This window comes from Globicephala melas, chromosome X (assembly GCF_963455315.2).
Source record: "Globicephala melas chromosome X, mGloMel1.2, whole genome shotgun sequence".
Classification (NCBI taxonomy): domain Eukaryota; kingdom Metazoa; phylum Chordata; class Mammalia; order Artiodactyla; family Delphinidae; genus Globicephala; species Globicephala melas.
In genome coordinates this window covers 68,598,748-68,618,680 of record NC_083335.1, presented here as the reverse complement: position 1 = coordinate 68,618,680, position 19,933 = coordinate 68,598,748, and the positions used below count along the sequence as shown (strand labels likewise).

The 19,933-nt window shown below is 38.5% G+C and overlaps 1 protein-coding gene across 4 annotated transcripts in view; it reads right to left on the bottom strand.

Moving 5' to 3' along the window:
* Nucleotides 1-19,933, bottom strand: part of TEX11 (testis expressed 11) — a 362,363-nt gene that overhangs the window by 289,221 nt on the left and 53,209 nt on the right. For all 4 annotated transcript variants that reach the window (XM_060292709.1, XM_060292708.1, XM_060292710.1 and 1 more), the window contains exons 5-7: nucleotides 16,094-16,173; nucleotides 4,173-4,253; nucleotides 3,963-4,082 (exon numbers count right to left, since the gene is read on the bottom strand). In XM_060292709.1, the coding sequence (XP_060148692.1) occupies nucleotides 3,963-4,082; nucleotides 4,173-4,253; nucleotides 16,094-16,173 (281 nt within the window). The remainder of the gene's footprint in view (nucleotides 1-3,962; nucleotides 4,083-4,172; nucleotides 4,254-16,093; nucleotides 16,174-19,933) is intronic.

Genomic DNA, 19,933 nt, shown 5'->3' with positions numbered 1-19,933 from the left:
ACCTTCCAGGTCACTTATCCATTCTTCTGCCTCAGTTATTCTCCTATTGATCCCTTCTAGAGAATTTTGAATTTCATTTATTGTGTTATTCATCATTGTTTACTCTTAGTTCTTCTAGGTCCTTGTTAAAGGTTTCTTATATCTTCTCCATTCTATTTCCAAGATTTTGGATCATCTTTACTGTTACTATTCTGAATTCTTCTTCAGGTAGACTGCCTATTTCCTCTTCATTTGTTTGGTCTCATGGGTTTTTGCCTTGCTCCTTCATCTGCTGTGTGTTTCTCTGTCTTCTCATTTTGCTTAACTTACTCTGTTTGGGGTCTCCTTTTCGCAAGCTGCAGGTTCATAGTTCCCATTGTTTTTGTTGTCTGCCCCCAGTGGCTAAGGTTGGTTCAGTCGGTTCTGTAGGCTTCCTGGTGGAGCAGCCTGGTGTCTGTGTTCTGGTGGATGAGGCTGGATCTTGTCTTTCTGCTGGCCAGGACCGTGACCAGTGGTGTGTTTTGGGGTGTCTGTGACCTTATTATGATTTTAGGCAGCCTCTCTGCTAATGGGTGGGGTTGTGTTCCTGTCTTGCTAGTTGTTTGGCATAGGGTGTCCAGCACTGTAGCTTGCTGTTCGTTGAGTGGAGCTGGGTCTTATCGTCAAGATGGAGATATCCAGGAGAGCTATCGCTGTTTGATATTGCGTGGAGCCGGGAGGTCTCTGGTGGACCAATGTCCTGAACTTGGCTCTCCCACCTCAGAGGCACAGGCATGACACCCTGCCATAACACCAAGACCCTGTCAGCTACACGGAGCAGAAGCAAAGCAAGAAAAAAAGAAAGAAGAGAGCAACCAAACCAAAAAAATATCCACCAATGATAACAAGCACTAAAATCTCTACTAAAAAAAAAAAAGGACAAACAGAACCCTAGAACAAACGGTAAAAGCAAAGGTATATAGAAAAATATCACACAAAGAAGTGTACACATACACACTCACCAAAAGAGAAAAAGGAAAAAAGTATCTACCTATCTATCTATCTATATATATATATATATAAGGAAAAGGAAGAGAACAACCAAATCAATAAACAAATCTACCAATGATAATAAACTCTAAATAGTAAACTAAGATAAACATAAAACCAGATACAAATTAGATGCAGAAAGCAAACCACAAGTCTACAGTTGCTCCCAAAGTCCACCGCCTCAATTTTGGGATGATTCGTTGTCTATTCAGGTATTCCACAGATGCAGGGTACATTAAGTTGACTGTGGAGATTTAATCCGCTGCTCCTGAGGCTGCTGGGAGAAATTTCCCTTTCTCTTCTTTGTTCACACAGCTCCCGGGGTTCAGCTTTGGATTTGGACCCGCCTCTGCGTGTAGGTCACCTGAGCGTGTCTGTTCTGCACTGAGACAAGACGGGGTTAAAGTAGCAGCTGATTAGGGGGCTCTGGCTCACTCAGGCCGGGGGGAGGGAGGGTTATGGAATGTGGGGCAAGCCTGCGGCAGCAGAGACCACCAACATGACGTTGCAACAGCCTGAGGCGTGCCGTGTCTTCTCCCAGGGAAGTTGTCCCTGGATCACAGGACCCAGGCAGTGGCAGGCTGCACGGGCTCCTGGAAATGGAGGTGTGGATAGTGACCTGTGCTTGCACACTGGCTTCTTGGTGGCTGCAGCAGCAGCCTTAGCATTTCATGCCCGTCTCTGGTGCCCACGCTGATAGCCGCAGCTCATACCCGTCTCTCGAGCTTGTTTAGGTGGTGCTCTGAATCCCCTCTCCTCGTGCACCCCAAAACAGTGGTCTCCTTCCTCTTAGGCAGTTCCAGACTTTTTCCTCCTGGCTAGCTGTGGCACACTAGCCCCCTTCAGGCTGTGTTCACACAGCCAACGCCGGTCCTCTCCCTGGGATCTGTCTTCCAAAGCCGGAGCCTCAGCTCCCAGCCCCCGCCCGTCCCAGCAGGTGAACAGACAAGCCTCTCAGGCTGGTGAGTGCTGGTCCGCACCAATCCTATGTGTGGGAATCTCTCTGCTTTGCCCTCTGCACCTCTGTTGCTGCGCTGTCCTCCACGGCCCCAAACCTTCCCCCGACCACCTGCTGTCTCCACCAGGGAAGGGGCTTCCCAGTGTGTGGAAACTTTTCCTCCTTCACAGCTCATTCCCAGAGGTCCAGGTCCCATCCTTATTCTTTTGTCTCTGTTTTTTCTTTATTCTTCTGCCCTACCCAGGTACGTGGGGAGTTTCTTGCCTTTTGGGAAGTCTGAGGTCTTCTTCAGCATTCAGTAGGTGTTCTGTAGGAGTTGTTCCACATGTAGATGTATTTCTGATGTATGTGTGGGGAGGAAGGTGATCTCCACGTCTTACTCCTCTGCCATCCTGAAGTTCTCCTCTAGTAGCCTTATTTAAGTATTATTTACTCAATGTGTTATTGGTTTTAGGGCATTCTATCTGAGCTTCAGGCTCCTCATTTGTAAAATCGGGATAACACCACCTCACAAACTCTCCACGCCACAAAGTCAAATAAGAGTTCCAGAGCCTCGCCAGAATCAATTTTTGACAAGAGTGCTAAGACCATTCAATGGGGAAAGAATAGTCTTTTCAATAAATGGTGCTGGGACAACTGGATAGCTATATGCAAAAGAATGCAGCTGGACTCCCACCTCATGCCATACTCAAAAATTAACTTGAAATGGATCAAAGACCTAAATGTAAGTGCTAAATCTATAAAACTCAAAGATATGCAGAAATTGGAGCCCTCAGAGACTAGTGGCAGTGTAAAATGGTACAGCCACAGTGGAAAACAGTCTGGCAGTTTCACAAAAGGTTAAACATAGAGTAATAATGTTATTCAGCAATTCTACTCCAAGGTATATATCCAAGAGAAATGTAAAAATGTACACACAAAAATATGTACATGAATGTTCACAGGAGAGTTATTCATAATAGCCCCAAACTGGAAACAATTCAAATGTTCATCAATAGATGAATGGATAAACAAAATCTGGTATATCCATACAGTATAACATTATTTAGTAATAAAAATATTGATACATGCTACAACATAGATGAACCTTGAAAACATGCTAAGTAAAACAAGCTAATCACAAAAGATCAAATATTGTATGATTTCATTTATATGAAATGCCCAGAACAGGTAAATCTATAAAGACAGAAAGTATATTAGTGGTTGCTAGTGCTGGGGTCAGGAGGAATAGGGAGTGACTGCTAATGGATAGGGGGTTTCTTTTGGGGTAATGAAAATGTTTTAAACTTAAGACTGTGGTGAAGGTTGTACAATTCTATGAATATACTAAAACCATTGAATTGTACATTTAAAATGTGTTAATTTTATAGTATACAAATTATAAATATCTCAATGAAGATGTTAAGAAATAAAACTAAGATTACGCTAGATGATTCTTAAGGTCTCTTTCATTTCTAGAATTACATAATTTCAGAGAGTAAACTCATCACAGCTTACATTTTTTCAACTGAAAATGCACACCTAACTGCATGGTGACAAAAGAAGAAAACCCACAAGCCAAACTGAGGTAAAGTACAACTCTGAACACTGACACCAGCAGACTTTTAGAAAACATCAGCGAACAACCCAGAATAATTGCAAATGTGAAGGCTCTTTTTGGGCAAATATTTTAGGTAGACTGTGAATGTAAGATATCCACAGAGACAGGTATTTCAAGTAGAAGCCACTGCCACAAATAAATGATAGGTATTACATGCAGTGGTTGAAAATGATGATTAGTTATATAAGTCTTTTCAATCTCACCCACCCCGATAGGTACCAATCACCATTAGTAATGTCACCTTCAGATATAAAACAGAGATTAAAAAGGCCAAATATAATATCCTATAAAAGACCAATGACACCTGACTTTCTTGTAATAGGTTATATGTCATCACTTTTGCATTTACGTATATAAAATGCCCCACTGTGAGGCCCTACTGACTATGATACCTACTGACTCTGCCTGGTAAGAAAGCACTCTGAAAAGGTCACTCTCCGTAGCAGTCTTCTGCATAGTCACATGGACCTCAGTGGAGCAACTCTGCATTAATTTGACATATAACTTCTCCAGACCCTGGAAAATAAACCACAATACAATGTAATGATGAGAATAACCACAATTGTTACTAATAACTGCCACAGCTAAAAATCAATGGTAACTTACAGCCATGGCAGCTTGAAAAAATTCATCAGCGATCACAGCATTTCCACCATCCACCCATCCTTTTCCTGTTTTCATATTCAGCTGGAAGAAAGAAGTTAGAAAATAATTTTTAAAAACTCACACCTCTTCAAAACTGAGGATTATATTGGAGAAAATATTTAATCCTCTGTTCATATTCAGTAGTGTAATCCACAGAAAACAAAAAACTAACAGCATTTATTAGACTTCTGTGCTCTGCTCAGAACTCCATAATTAAAGAGAAACGGTCTTAAGAAAAGCAATAATAAAAAATTAATATACTTGAAAACACATCTTCTAAGAAAATACTGAAAGAAAACATTGAGATAATTTAGACAGGAAGAGAAAGTTCTAAAACTTAATGCCTGGGGCTTCCCTGGTGGCGCGGGGCTTGAGAATCTGCCTGCTAATGCAGGGGACACGGGTTCGAGCCCTGGTCTGGGAGCATCCCACATGCCACGGAGCAACTAGGCCTGTGAGCCACAACTACTGAGCCTGCGCGTCTGGAGCCTGTGCTCCACAACAAGAGAGGCCGCGATAGCGAGAGGCCCACGCACCACCATGAAGAGTGGCCCCCGCTTGCCACAACTAGAGAAAGCCCACGCACAGAAACGAAGACACAACACAGCAAAAATAAATTAATAAACTCCTACCACCATCCTAAAAAGAAAAACTTAATGCCTCACATACTTGAAGAAAGTTATATGATAAGCACTAGACTGTAAGTCAACATACCTCGGTTCTAGTTTTTAACTACGTCTCTAATAAAATTTTTCTTAATCCAGCAAACGTTTATTATGTATCCTTTACATGCCAGGCACCCTGAAGAAGCTCACAGTATTATAACTGACAGACACCTAAATAAATAGTTAAGTAATATGCACAAATACTGTGGAAGCAAACAAGGACTGAATCAAGATAGAGGATTGAGCACACACTACAGCCACCCCTTCTATTATAAATCCCTAGAAATGATGTGTATATAGTACATACTATGATATATATATAATATATACTATAAATTTTATATACTATGAACCCCTAGAAAGGATATATATATATATTTATATGATATAGTGTATATATATATATCCTTTCTAGGGATTTATATATATTTTCTAGAAATAAAAGAAAAATATACATATTTTTCTTATTAATAATAGTCCTGAAAAATAAGGGGCATTTTCAGTTGATATGAAATTATGAAGAACCTCTGAAAAACAGCAAATGGAATGAGGCAAAATCCCATATCCTAAAATGCACGAAAATGCAAAATGTGGAAACATTCTGGATATGAACAGGAGGAGTATCAGGCAGTAGGCTTCATCCCCAACAGATATATTCTCCCCTCCTCCCCAGAAAGGAACAGTAAGTACAATCACTTAGGCTAGAGAAAAACAGAGTTCCAGGTGGCTGACAACACAGGTCAATGCAAAACCTCTGGTCTTAATTCTCCATCAGTCACTGGATTCAGTTACAGTAAATAGTGTGACACAGAAGACTATCAAGGAATCTCAAATTAAATATAAGCAAGAATCACCAAATGTTTGAGGGTAACCAATAATATGAAAGGACATCACACTCAACAAACAGAATACCTAAGGAAATAGAATTAAGACAGCAAGTAGATGGAAACATAAAAAGAGAAATACCATTATTATCCACAGAATTAAACAGTAGTCATAATCGATAAAATGCTCCTTTTAGGTTCCATTCTTTGAAATCAATAAAGCCAAAAATGCAAATGTGAGAGGTAACAGAAGTTGGAAGGGTAATGGTGGGGAAAGGGAGAGAGAATGATAAAGGTACTAATATCTTCACAGAGTTGAAAGTAAAGATATACTCTCCAAAACTGATGGAGAAATAAAAACTTAAATATATTAAAATAAATAAATTTCAATTAAAATAATAATAAATAAAATAAATTAAAAACAGTATCATTAACAAAAACTGAAAGGAGTAGGGGAGGTAATATATGATGAGATAAATCTTCATCTATCATAACAGAAAGAAACAGATCATATACGGAGCTGATAAATCAAGATTTAATTATTGTAGGCTGAATTGTGTCGACCCCTCCCACCAAAAAATTCATAAGTTGAAGTCCCAGCTCCCAGTACCTCAGAATGTGACTGTATTTAAAGATAGGGTCTTTAACAAAATGATGACGTTAAAATGACACCATTAGGTGTGCCCCAATCCAATCTGACTGGTGTCCTTTTAAGAAGAAATTTGGACACACAAAGGGACACCAGGTGTGTGCCCACACAGAGGAAATGCCATATGAGGACACAGAGAAAAGGCAGCCATCTGCAAGCCAAGGAGAGAGGCCTCAGGAGAAAACAAACCTTCCAACACCTTGATCCTGGACTTGATTTTGGATCATGATCTTGGACACAACTGTGGGAAAATAAATTTCTACTGTTTAGACCACCCACTGTATAGTATTTTGTTATGGCACCCGTAGCAAACTAATACAGTGATACAACCATATGATTAAGATATATGAAAGTAAACGTGAGAAGTAAAAACAAAAATGGTTACAAGCAATAGCCTTAAAATAGGAAAAGATATATGCACAAGGCAATTCACTGCAACATCCAAATGTCCATCAAAGAGGGCTGCTTGAATATGACAAGTTACATGCACCAACTGAATGCTATGTAGCTAAAAAAAAAACGAAAACGCATATCTCTATATACTGCTATGGAGTGATCTGTCAGATATAATGTTAAATTGGGTAAAAAAAAAAAGTGGAGAAAAGTATACATATGGAATACTACCAATTATCTAAGACACTCGGGGCAGGCAGAGATATGAATAAATACCTATTTGCTTATACTTAAAAAGCAAAAGTAGAGAGAGGAAACAAGATGGTGGAGCAGAAGGACGTGCTCTCACTCCCTCTTGTGAGAACACCAGAATCACAACGAGCTGCTGGAAATCATCGACAGGAAGACACTGGAACTCACCAAAAAAGATACCCCACATCCAAAGACAAAGGAGAAGCCACAATGAGACGGTAGGAGGGGCGCAATCACAGGAAAACCCAATCCAATAACTGCTGGGTGGGTGACTCACAGACTGGAGAACACTTATACAACAGAAGTCCACCCACTGGAATGAAGGTTCTGAACCGCATGTCAGGCTTCCCAACCTGGGGGTCCGGCAACGGAAGGAGGAATTCCTAGAGAATCAGACTTTGAAGCCAAGTGGGATTTGTACCACATGAAGGAACAAGATAACCCCCCCCAAAAAAAATCTAAATGAAGTGGAGATAGGCAACCTTCCAGAAAAAGAATTCAGAATGAGACTGAAGATGATCCAGGACCTCAGAAAAAGAATGGAGGCAAAGATCGAGAAGATGCAAGAAACATTTAACAAAGACCAAGAAGAATTAAAGAACAAACAAACAGAGATGAAGAATACAATAACTGAAATGAAAACTACATTAGAAAGAATCAATAACAGAATAAGTGAGGCAGAAGAACAGATAAGTGACCTGGAAGACAGAATGATGGAATTCACTGCTGCAGAACAGAAGAAAGAAAAAAGAATGAAAAGAAATGAAGACAGCCTAAGAGACCTGTGGGACAACATTAAATGCAACAACTTTCGCATTATAGGGGTCCCAGAAGGAGAAGAGAGAGAGAGAGGACGAGAGAAAATATTTGAAGACATTATAGTCGAAAACTTCCCTAACATGGGAAAGGAAATAACCACCCAAGTCCAGGAAGTGCAACAAGTCCCATACAGTATAAACCCAAGCAGAAACACGCCGAGACACATAGTAATCAAATTGGCAAAAATTAAAGACAAAGAAAAATTATTGAAAGCAGTAAGGGAAAAATGACAAATAACATACCAGAGAACTCCCATAAGGTTAACAGCTGATTTCTCAGCAGAAACTCCACAAGCCAGAAGGGAGTGTCACGATACTCTTTAAGTGATGAAAGTGAAGAACCTATAACCAAGATTACTCTACCGGGCAAGGATCTCATTCAGATTCTATGGAGAAATCAAAAGCTTTACAGACAAGCAAAAGCTAAGGGAATTCAGCACCACCAAACCAGCTCTACAACAAAAGCTAAAGGAACTTCTCTAAGTGGGAAACACAAGAGAAGAAAAGGACCTACAAACAAAAACCCAAAACAATTAAGAAAATGGTCATAGGAACATACATATCGTTAATTACCTTAAACGTAAATGGATTAAATGCTCCAACCAAAAGACACAGGCTTGCTGAATGGATACAAACACAAGATCCATCTATAAGCTGTCTACAAGAGACCCACCTCAGACCTAGGGACACATACAGACTGAAAGTGAGGGGATGGAAAAAGATATTCCATGCAAATGGAAATCAAAAGAAAGTTGGAGTAACAATACTCATATCAGATAAAATAGACTTTAAAATAAAGAATATTACAAGAGACAAGGAAGGACACTACATAATGATCAAGGGATCAATCCAAGAAGAAGATATAACAATCATAAATATATATGCACCCAACACAGGAGCACCTCAATACATAAGGCAACTGCGAACAGCTATAAAAGAGGAAATTGACAGTAACACAATAATAGTGGGGGAATTTAACACCTCACTTACACCAATGGACAGATCATCCAAAATGAAAATAAACAAGGAAACAGAAGCTTTAAATGACACAATAGACCACATAGATGTAATTGATATTTATAGGACATTCCATCCAAAAACAGCAGATTACACTTTCTTCTCAAGTGAGCACGGAACATTCTCCAGGATAGATCACATCTTGGGTCACAAATCAAGCCTCAGTAAATTTAAGAAAATTGAAATCACATCAAGCATCTTTTCTGACCTCAACGCTATGAGATTAGAAATGAATTATAGGGGGAAAAAACGTAAAAAACACAAACACATGGAGGCTAAACACTACTTTACTAAATAACCAAGAGATCACTGAAGAAATCAAAGAGGAAATCAAGAAATACTTAGAGACAAATGACAATGAATAGACGACAATCCAAAATCTATGGGATGCATAAAGATCAGAGCAGAAATAAATGACATAGAAACAAAGAAAACAATAGCAAACATCAATAAAACTAAAAGCTGATTCTTTGGGAAGATAAACAAAATTGATAAACCATTAGCCAGACTCATCAAGAAAAAGAGGGAGAGGACTCAAATCAATAAAATTAGAAATGAAAAAGGAGAAGTTACAACAGACACCGCAGAAATACAAAGCATACTAAGAGACTACTACAAGCAACTCTATGCCAATAAAATGGACAACCTGGAAGAAATGGACAAATTCTTAGAAAGGTATATAACCTTGCAAGACTGAACCAGGAAGAAACAGAAAATATGAACAGACCAATCACAAGTAATAAAATTGAAACTGTGATTAAAAATCTTCCAACAAACAAAAGTCCAGGACCAGATGGCTTCACAGGTGAATTCTATCAAACATTTAGCAAAGAGCTAACACCCATCCTTCTCAAACCCTTCCAAAAAACCACAGAGGAAGGAACACTCCCAAACTCACTCTATGAGGCCACCATCAACCAGATACCAAAACCAGGCAAAGATACTACAAAAAAAGAAAACTACAGACCAATATCACTGATGAATACAGATGCAAAAATACTAGCAAACAGAATCCAACAACACGTTAAAAGAATCATACACCATGATAAAGTGGGGTTTACCCCAGGGATGCAAGGATTCTTCAATATACACAAATCAATCAATGTGATACACCATATTAACAAACTGAAGAATAAAAACCATATGATCATCTCAATGGAAGCAGAAAAAGCTTTTGACAGAACTCAACACCCATTTATGATAAAAACTTCAGAAAGTGGGCAGAGAGGGAACCTACCTCAACATAGTAGAGGCCATATATGACAAACATCATTCTCAATGGTGAAAAACTGAAAGCATTTCCTCTAAGATCAGGAACAAGACAAGGATGTCCACTCTCACCACTATTATTCAACATAGTTTTGCAACTCCTAGCCACGGAAATCAGAGAAGAAAAAGAAATAAAAGGAATACAAATTGGAAAAGAAAAAGTAAAACTGTCACTGTTTACAGATGACATGATACTATACATAGAGTACCCTAAAGATGCCACCAGAAAACTACTAGAGCTAATCAATGAATTTGGTAAAGTTGCAGGATACAAAATTAATGCACAGAAATCTCTGGCATTCCTATACACTAATGATGAAAAATCTGAAAGAGAAATTAAGAGAACACTCCCATTTACCATTGCAACAAAAAGAATAAAATACCTAGGAATAAACATACCTAGGGAGTTAAAAGATCTGTATGCAAAAAACTATAAGACACTGATGAAGAAATTAAAGATGATACCAACAGATGGAGAGATATACCATGTTCTTGGATTTCAAGAATCAATACTGTGAAAATGACTATATTACCCAAAGCAATCTACAGATTCAAGGCAATCCATATCAAATTACAAATGGCATTTTTTACATAACTAGAACAAAAAATCTTAAAATTTGTATGGAGACACCAAAGACCCCGAATAGCCAAAGCAGTCCTGAGGGAATAAAACAGAGCTGGAGGAATCAGACTCCCTAACTTCAGACTATGCTATAAAGCTACAGTAATCAAGACAATATGGTACTGGCACAAAAACAGAAACATAGATCAATGGAACAAGATAGAAAGCCCAGAGATAAACCCACACACCTATGGTCAACTAATCTATGACAAAGGAGGCAAGGATATACAATGGAGAAAAGACAGTCTCTTCAATAAGTGGTGCTGGGAAAACTGGACAGCTACATGTAAAAGAATGAAATTAGAACACTCCCTAACATCATACACAAAAATAAACTCAAAATGGATTAGAAACATAAATGTAAGACCGGGCACTATAAAACTCTTAGAGGAAAACAGGCAGAACACACTTTGACATAAATCAGAGCAAGATCTCTTTTGATCCACCTCCTAGAGTAATGGAAATAAAAACAAAAATAAACAAATGGGACCTAATGAAACTTCAAAGCTTTTGCACAGTAAGGGAAACCATAAACAAGACGAAGAAACAACCCTCAGAATGGGAGAAAATATTTGCAAACGAATCAATGGACAAAGGATTAATCTCCAAAATATATAAACAGCTCATGCAGCTCAATATTAAAGAAACAAAGAACCCAATCCCAAAACTGTCAGAAGACCTAAATACACATTTCTCCAAAGAAGACATACAGATGGCCAAGAAGCACATGAAAAGCTGCTCAACATCACTAATTATTAGAGAAATGCAAATCAAACCTGCAATGAGGTATCACCTCACACCAGTTAGAATGGGCATCATCAGCAAATCTACAAACAACAAATGCTGGAGAGGGTGTGGAGAAAAGGGAAACCTCTTGCACTGTTGGTGGGAATGTAAACTGATATAGCCACTATGGAGAACAGTATGGAGGTTCCTTAAAAAACTAAAAATAGAATTACCATATGATCCAGCAATGCCACTACTCGGCATATACCCAGAGAAAACCATAATTCAAAAAGACACATGCACCCCAATGTTCACTGCAGCACTATTTAAAGTAGCCAGGGCATGGAAGCAACCTAAATGCCCATCGACAGACAAATGGATAAAGAAGTTGTGGTACATATATACAATGGAATATTACTCAGCCATAAAAAGGAACGAAATTGAGTCATTTGCTGAGATGTGGATGGATCCAGAGACTGTCATAGAGAGTGAAGTAAATCAGAAAAAGAAAAACAAATATTGTATATTAACGCATGTATGTGGAACCTAGAAAATGGTACATATGAACTGGTTTGTAAGGCAGAAGTTGAGACACAGATGTAGAGAACAAACGTATGGACACCAACGGGGGAAAGTCGCGGTGGGGTGGGGATGGTGGTGTGCTGAATTGGGCGATTGGGATTGGCATATATACACTGATGTGTATATAATTGATGACTAATAAGAAGCTGCTATTTAAAAAAATAAAATTAAATTTAAAAAAACTAATACTAAACTTTCTTTGGGTTATTTGTATGGAAATATGTTAATATAAATGTTTCAGACATTACATGAAATTCCTAAAAATCTTATATGTTCTGGTATAATGTTATAAGTCATAATTCTAGTTATTACTTTAAAATGTATATGTCAGAAATAACTAGATTTCCTTGTCAATTGCATTATTATGAACTTCCATCAAATCTTTAACTGTGGTCATTTTTAAGTCTTTTGTCATTTACAGACAGTTCTGCCTGTACTCTGATTCTTTTGCAAAAATGTTCCTATAGGGCTTCCCTGGTGGCGCAGTGGTTGAGAGTCCGCCTGCCGATGCAGGGGACACGGGTTCGTGCCCCAGTCCGGGAAGATCCCACATGCTGCAGAGCGGCTGGGCCCGTGAGCCATGGCCGCTGAGCCTGCGCGTCCGGAGCCTGTGCTCTGCAACAGGAGAGGCCACGACAGTGAGAAGCCCGCGTACCACAAAAAAAAAAAAATTTTCCTATAAAAGGGTTTCATCTTCAAGGAATTCATGGAAAAGACTCTGATAAGTACAGGTTTCTGGTAACTGACTATACTGCTGAACTGAATGAATAAGCATTTTCTGAACTCTAATGGAAAACTGATGAATTCATAAAAGTGCTAACAACAGATCAAGATGAAATAAATATTAATTACATGGGAGTGAGTGAACTGATGAGGATGATGATAATTTTTGTGACTTTCTGTTTGAATAAAAAAATGTGATGTAACTTTATGTAAAAAGAACTTAATGCAAAACAATGTCACTCTTCTCACATATTTTCTCTTGCTTTGGAAAATATAGATATTTTCTGCTAAAAATGTGATTTATGCTGACACGTAATACCTTGATTATTGTTATTATAAATGAATTAATAAATATTTTTAAGTTTCAAAAAAACAATAGGAGAGAAAGACAAATAATCTATGTTATCACTTATATGTGGAATCTAAAAGATAAGACAAACAAATATATATAACAAAACAGAAACAAACTCACAGATATAGAGAACAAACTAGTGGTTACCAGTGGGTAGAGGGAAGGAAGAAAGGACAAGAAAGGGGTTGGGGATTTAGAGATGCAAACTATTATGTATAAAATAAATAAGCAACAAGGGTATATTGCACAGCACAGGGAAATATAGCCATTATTTTGAAATAACTTTAAATGGAGTATAATCTATAAAAATATTGAATCACTATGTTGTACACATGAAACTCCTATTGTAAATTAACTATACTTCAATAAAATACATAAAGTCATACATACATGCATACATACACACATATCAAAAGGATAAACAATAAAATAAACAAAATAGTTACCAACAGGGGAAGGGAGGGAACAGAGTAAAGAGGACAGAGATAGAAGCTAGACTTCTCTGAATATACTTCCTTTAGATTTGACTTGACCTCAGAACCATGTCAGTATTTTACATAATTATAAAACAAAATTCAGGGACTTCCCTGGTGGTGCAGTGGTTAAGAATCCGCCTGCCAATTCAGGGGACATGGATTTGATCCCTGGTCTAGGAAGAGCCCACATGCCGCAGAGCAACTAAGCCCGTGCACCACAACTACTGAGCCCACACGCCACAACTACTGAAGCCCACGCATCCTAGGGCCCACGTTCCGCAAATACTGAGCCCACGTGCTGCAACTACTGAAGCCCACGTGCGTAGAGCTAGTGCTCCATAACAAAGAGAAGCCACCGTGATGAGAAGCCCAGGCACCGCAACAAGAGTAGCCCCCGCTCGCCACAACCAGAGAAAGCCTGGGTGCAGCAACAAAGACCCAATGCAGCCATAAATAAATAAATAAAATAAAACAAAATTCAATCAAAATGGGTAGGTGGGAGCAATCACAAAAATCAAAAGCAAGCAGAAGCAAATAAATCTAGCTATATATCAAGTCGATAGCTTAATCATAGGGAAAGGAATTATTTCAGGTAATTTTAAGATATTTTAATAATATGAACACAATATTTTGACTGTACATCCCTAGTGAGGTATATCCTAAGAACAAAAGTGCAAAAAAATTCCTAAACGTTTTTAGAAATCATTCTTAGTAATAATATCGATATTGCTATATCCTGAAACTGTTTCAAAAATACATTTTCTAGGATAAAAGAGGTTATTCATTACTTTAATGTTAGGCACCAAGATTTTTAGCACCAAAGACACACAAATATAAAATCAAGAAGCTAAGTAAAACCCTATAATCCTAAATATCAATTGGAAATATCAGTATGAACTCATTATATACTTTCTCTCTTAAAAAATATATATGTCATAGCTCTGTCCACTAAAAAGGTCTAGAAACAATAATCAATGCAATAGTAATGAGCATTTGTGACGTCCAGACTGTGGGTTCTAAACAACGTTCTCCACTAAAAGAAAGCAGAGCTCCTTAGAGGAATGGCTGATTCCAGGTCTAGGGTAGGAACTATACAAGATAAGCCTGGATATCTTGCCATATCGGAAACCAAATGAAACTATTAAAGACTGCTGAGGTCGTGCCAAAAGGACTCAGAATCACTTAAAGAAGCTCCTTCCAGCCCAAAATAGGACATTGTGCTTCAATAAGCATAATAACTACAATGAACTGCAAGTCATTAAATATGTTAAAATCCATGAGTTCACAGTAATACTTTAAAAAAAAAAACCCACTCAGTCATCATTTAAGGATGTTACAGAATCAACTCATTATTCTGAAAACTGTTAAATAAAGGGGAAGAGTCAGGACTTTCGTATACAAAATATACTTCAGAGTAACCAAATAGTTGATGAAAGTTTCTCTCTATTCCAGTTAATAAACAAAATAACTACAGAATTAGAATATGCAGACCCCCACAGAAATAATGGATCTGGGGACAATAATCATCAAACGACACTAACACAACAGAAAAGAGACAAGTAGACATTAGTGCCTCCTGATGGAAGTACACCATACCGCCTATGAATTATTCTTGACAAAAATGAACCTGAATCAGATCAAGCTTCTAAATCTAACTACCAGTTTACAGGAAAAACAGAGGACAAAGTACTACATTAAATGACACCATAAGGATGCAGTTATCAGAATCCAGAATTTAGGTAAACTATAGAACATATTAACAAAATACAAGGTGTGGACTTTAATCCTGATTCTAAAAAACCAACTGGAAAGAAGTGGGGGGAGGGAGGTGGGAAGAGTTGGGGGGAGGGAAGACTAGATATTTGATGATTTTAGAAAAATCTTTATTGAATTTTATCAGGTATGATAATGGATATTGGGTTTGAATAAAAAAGATATCCGGTCTTTTAGAGACATGTACTGAAATATTTATGGGAAAAATAATGCTTCTTTGGATTTATTTCAAAATAATCCATGGGGCCAGGGGTTTGCTGTTAGAGGAGATATAGAAGAAACAAGAGTGGTCATGAGTTGATGATTACTCTAGCTGAGTGATAGGTAAATAGGGGAATCATATTATCTTTTCTACTTCATGTGTACATTTGAGCTTTTCAATAAAATATTGTTTTAAAACACTAGGAAAAATACTTTCCACTAAAAAAACATACTTGCCTCTAGGAAGCAAGACAGGGGGTAGAAAGGGATGGAGCAGAAAACTATTACCTTTTATTATTTTCCTTACTTTTCATAAATCCTGAATTATAAGTTCAATATTTAGTCCACTAAATCACTGTAATAACAACTACAGTACTGCTGAGACCTTTAATTGTAATAGATATAATTATTATAAAAGTAACATTGCCAGAACTAAAGGATATAACCCCCTTCCAGGTTTACACTAACTTCAACCATCTACACAGGAATAATGACTCTCTCACTGAATCTGCACTTTCTCCTGATTTAATTAGGACTTACCAAAATTTGTCTTTGAATAGCTTCTTCTGAAGCAGCTGAGCCTTCACACATACACATCAACTTGCAAGCAACGTGCCGTACTGCAAAACAGTAATTAGATACCCATAAACACAAAACATTCATTCCCCTTTTATATACACATATAAAGAGAAAAGAGGAGTGAAGTGAAACCACTTTTGTTGTTAAAAATAAGAACTTTAAAGGTCTTTTTAAAAAATCAATTATCAAAAGTAAATGACCTGAAAACTACCAAATGAATCATGGGCTTAATGCTTTAGTCAGACAGATATCTAATTTTCAAATTTTAATTTCTGTCTGTCTTAAATCCCAAAGACTCACATGATGCTCTTGTATGTACCATGCTGGCAGCAAAATAATTCTAAGTAGAATTGGAATCTAAAGCTATTCAACATCTGACAAAATTCCTGAACATCAGAATAGTTTAAGATTATTCTCCTCAAATGTGAAACGGTCTAAATATATTATTTTCTGCAGATGAGGTAAAAGTTCTTGAAGCATAACTTAGAAAATACAGGTATCGTCATTACACAGTTCATTTACCCTGAAAATAGGAAAGTTTGAATAATTGTAACCTCTTTAGTTGTGTGGTTTCTTTCATCATAAAACATACCCAATTTATTAAAGATGACTTCACATATAACTGAACTAGTTGTCTTGATGTTATTAAATCTCAGCAGCCATTCTACTTATGCTAACACCATTTTTAATTAATATTCCAATGAAAAAGAGAAGATTTGCCCAGCTTAAATTACGGGTAATTGAAGTAGTCAAATTTTTTTTTTTTTTTTTTTTTTGCGGTACGCGGGCCTCTCACTGTTGTGGCCTGTCGCGTTGCGGAGCACAGGCTCCAGACGTGCAGGCTCAGCGGCCATGGCTCATAGGCCCAGCCGCTCCGCGGCATATGGGATCTTCCTGGACCAGGGCACGAACACGTGTCCCCTGCATCAGCAGGCGGACTCTCAACCACTGCGCCACCAGGGAAGCCCCATGTAGTCAAATTTTTATTAACATTACAAAATGTAAAATTTATTCATCCCTCAACAAATTTAATTTGTTTCTGGGAAAAAAACTTTCAGTAAAATAATTTCTAAACATATATTTACATTGTCCTGCATTTCCAGTTTTGTTTTGTTTTGTTTTTCTGAGGTACGCGGGCCTCTCACCGCTGCGGCCCCTCCCGCCACGGAGCACAGGCTCCGGACGCGCAGGCCCAGCGGCCACGGCCCACGGGCCCAGCCGCTCCACGGCACGCGGGATCCTCCCGGACCGGGGCACAAACCCACGCCCCCCGCATCGGCAGGCGGACTCCCAACCACTGCGCCACCAGGGAAACCCACATTTCCAGTTTTGAAAATGTTTCCTTTATTGTTTTCAAAGTTTACTAATTCTTCTGTACTCTCAAGGACCCTGATCTCAATTATTTTCCCTCTCCAAAGATATCTTCAGTGCTTCCCTCTCAATTTACTCCTTTCCCTCTACCTTCAAATATATCCATCTCCCTTCCTCGAAAAAATTCAACTAACCCCACTGTGCTTCAAGCTTCCCTCCCATTTCTCCTCTTCCTCCCATTGTCAAACTTCTTGAACTGAATGAGCTACTATGTTTTATTGCTACTCCCTCGTCTCCTTAATGCCCTGCAATCTGTTTTGCATCTTTACCACTTTACTAAAGCTGCACTCCCAAAGATCACCTTCCCTGACTTCACAGCTACATTTCACAATGATCATAATAACCTTTTTGAAAAATACTACTTCCTATGCCTCACTCTATCCTGGTTCAGCATTGAGCAGTGTCCCTCTGTGGGAAATGTCTTAGTCTAAGAACTTTGCTCCAGCCCCACATTCTTGATCCAGCTGTGTATAGTTATCACCAATAAAGCCTTCAGGCCAAAGGCACCTGAGGCTCAGACAGAATGCTACTTCAGTATAAAGATGTTGTCTTTGTTGCTGTTGCTCTACCCTTGTCTTCTCATCAGCCTCTTCTTGGCCCCTCTATACTATAAACATCTTGGTTAGGTGCTTGCTGACTGACTCCTTGCATCTGCCTTACTCTGCTCCATCAGTGCCCACAGCTTGGTATTTGAACTGACTTTAAACAACATATAAATTTGCATCCTCTGGCATTTGTGAATTCTTTATTTTTACTGTTTATGTAGCTTTAACCCATTCCTTCCTAAATCCTCAAGCATAATGTATGCCTGGTATTTTTGCCCTGGAGTCTTACCTTGTCCCTTTCACCTACTGCCTGCCATAACATGGTTTGACAACCCTATAAAAGATTATGTACTCGGGCTTCCCTGGTGGCGCAGTGGTTAAGAGTCCGCCTGCCGATGCAGGGGACACGGGTTCGTGCCCCGGTCCGGGAAGATCCCACATACCGCGGAGTGGCTGGGCTCGCGAGCCATAGCCGCTGAGCCTGCGCGTCCGGAGCCTGTACTCCGCAACGGGAGAGGCCGCAGCAGTGAGAGGCCCGCGTACCAGAAAAAAAAAAAGAGAGAGAGAGACAGTATGTACTCAATAAGTGGGTAGCGAGTCTCCTCTAGAATATTTTGACTGTTACTTGTGGTATCCCATCCTTGCTCTTTTTCTTCCCAGTCCGTAACTGGAAGAATTAAGGTTAAAATCTCAGTACTCTGTTCTCTCAACACCATTGGTTCTTAATATTTGGTATGCATGAGAATTCCTGAGAAATTTTTTCAAATTACAGACATGCCCAGGTTTCATCCTAAACCCCCCAGATCAAAACCTCCAATGGTGGAGCCTGGGCATCTGTATTTTAAAAGGCTCCACAGGTTACTCTCATTTATACCAGTATCTAAGAACCACTGCTCTTTATTTTCTCCCTCAGAGAACTCAACAATTCTTGTGGCTTCAACAGTCATCTCCATGTGAATAACCATCAAATCTACAGGCAGCTCGACCTTTCTCACAAGCTCCAGTCTCACATCTCCAACCTTATTGTCACCTCAAATACAACAGGTCTAAAACTAAAGTTTAAGAGTCATTCTTCTACTTCTGCCTTTCCTATTTCTGTTCATTGTTCCATAATTCTTCCCAATAATAATAAATTGTAGTGCATAAATCTTAATGACGTTTTGATCACAACACAATCCAGGTACACTGAATTTGTTTTTGAGACAAAGTATCTTCCAATCAACAGATTTTGAGAATAAAACTTTTTAAAATCAGAGGCTTCCTGCACTACACCCTGTTTTCCACTGTATCTTAAAAGTATTATACACGTAATAAGCACCCAAATATCTAAGAACTGCTACATACAGAGTAAGTACATTAGGAAAGGTCGGTCCTAGGGCTGCAGCTCCCACTTCATCTACCAAATCCCCACTATTTAACAAGCAGTGAAAAACAGCCAGAGCAATGTTCCTTGATATGCGGAATGCGAGAAGTTTAGAATTAAAGCATTTTAACATCGCACAGTTCACCTGTGTACTAAATTTCTCCCACAGATGAATTTCCAACTCTTCCCTCCTCACAACTATAAGATCTAAGGCTTCTAGGAGCAATGATATCAACATTTATCTGAGAGTTAAAGAGACAGAACTGTTCTCTAAACATCCTAATAGAGGAGTGGGCTAAAAAGTCAGTATATTATTGACTGTATCAACCACTAATTACCCTATACATACACTGAAGTCGTATACAGTTTGGTTTATATTCATAAAGATAAATACTTAGTATTAAATTCTATTTGTTGCATACAGACAAAATTCATTTGTCTACAAGCCAAGCACTCCAGAGATTCACCTCTTGGTTTGTTGCCTCAATGTATCCTTTATAATGGGACATATACTTTCCATAA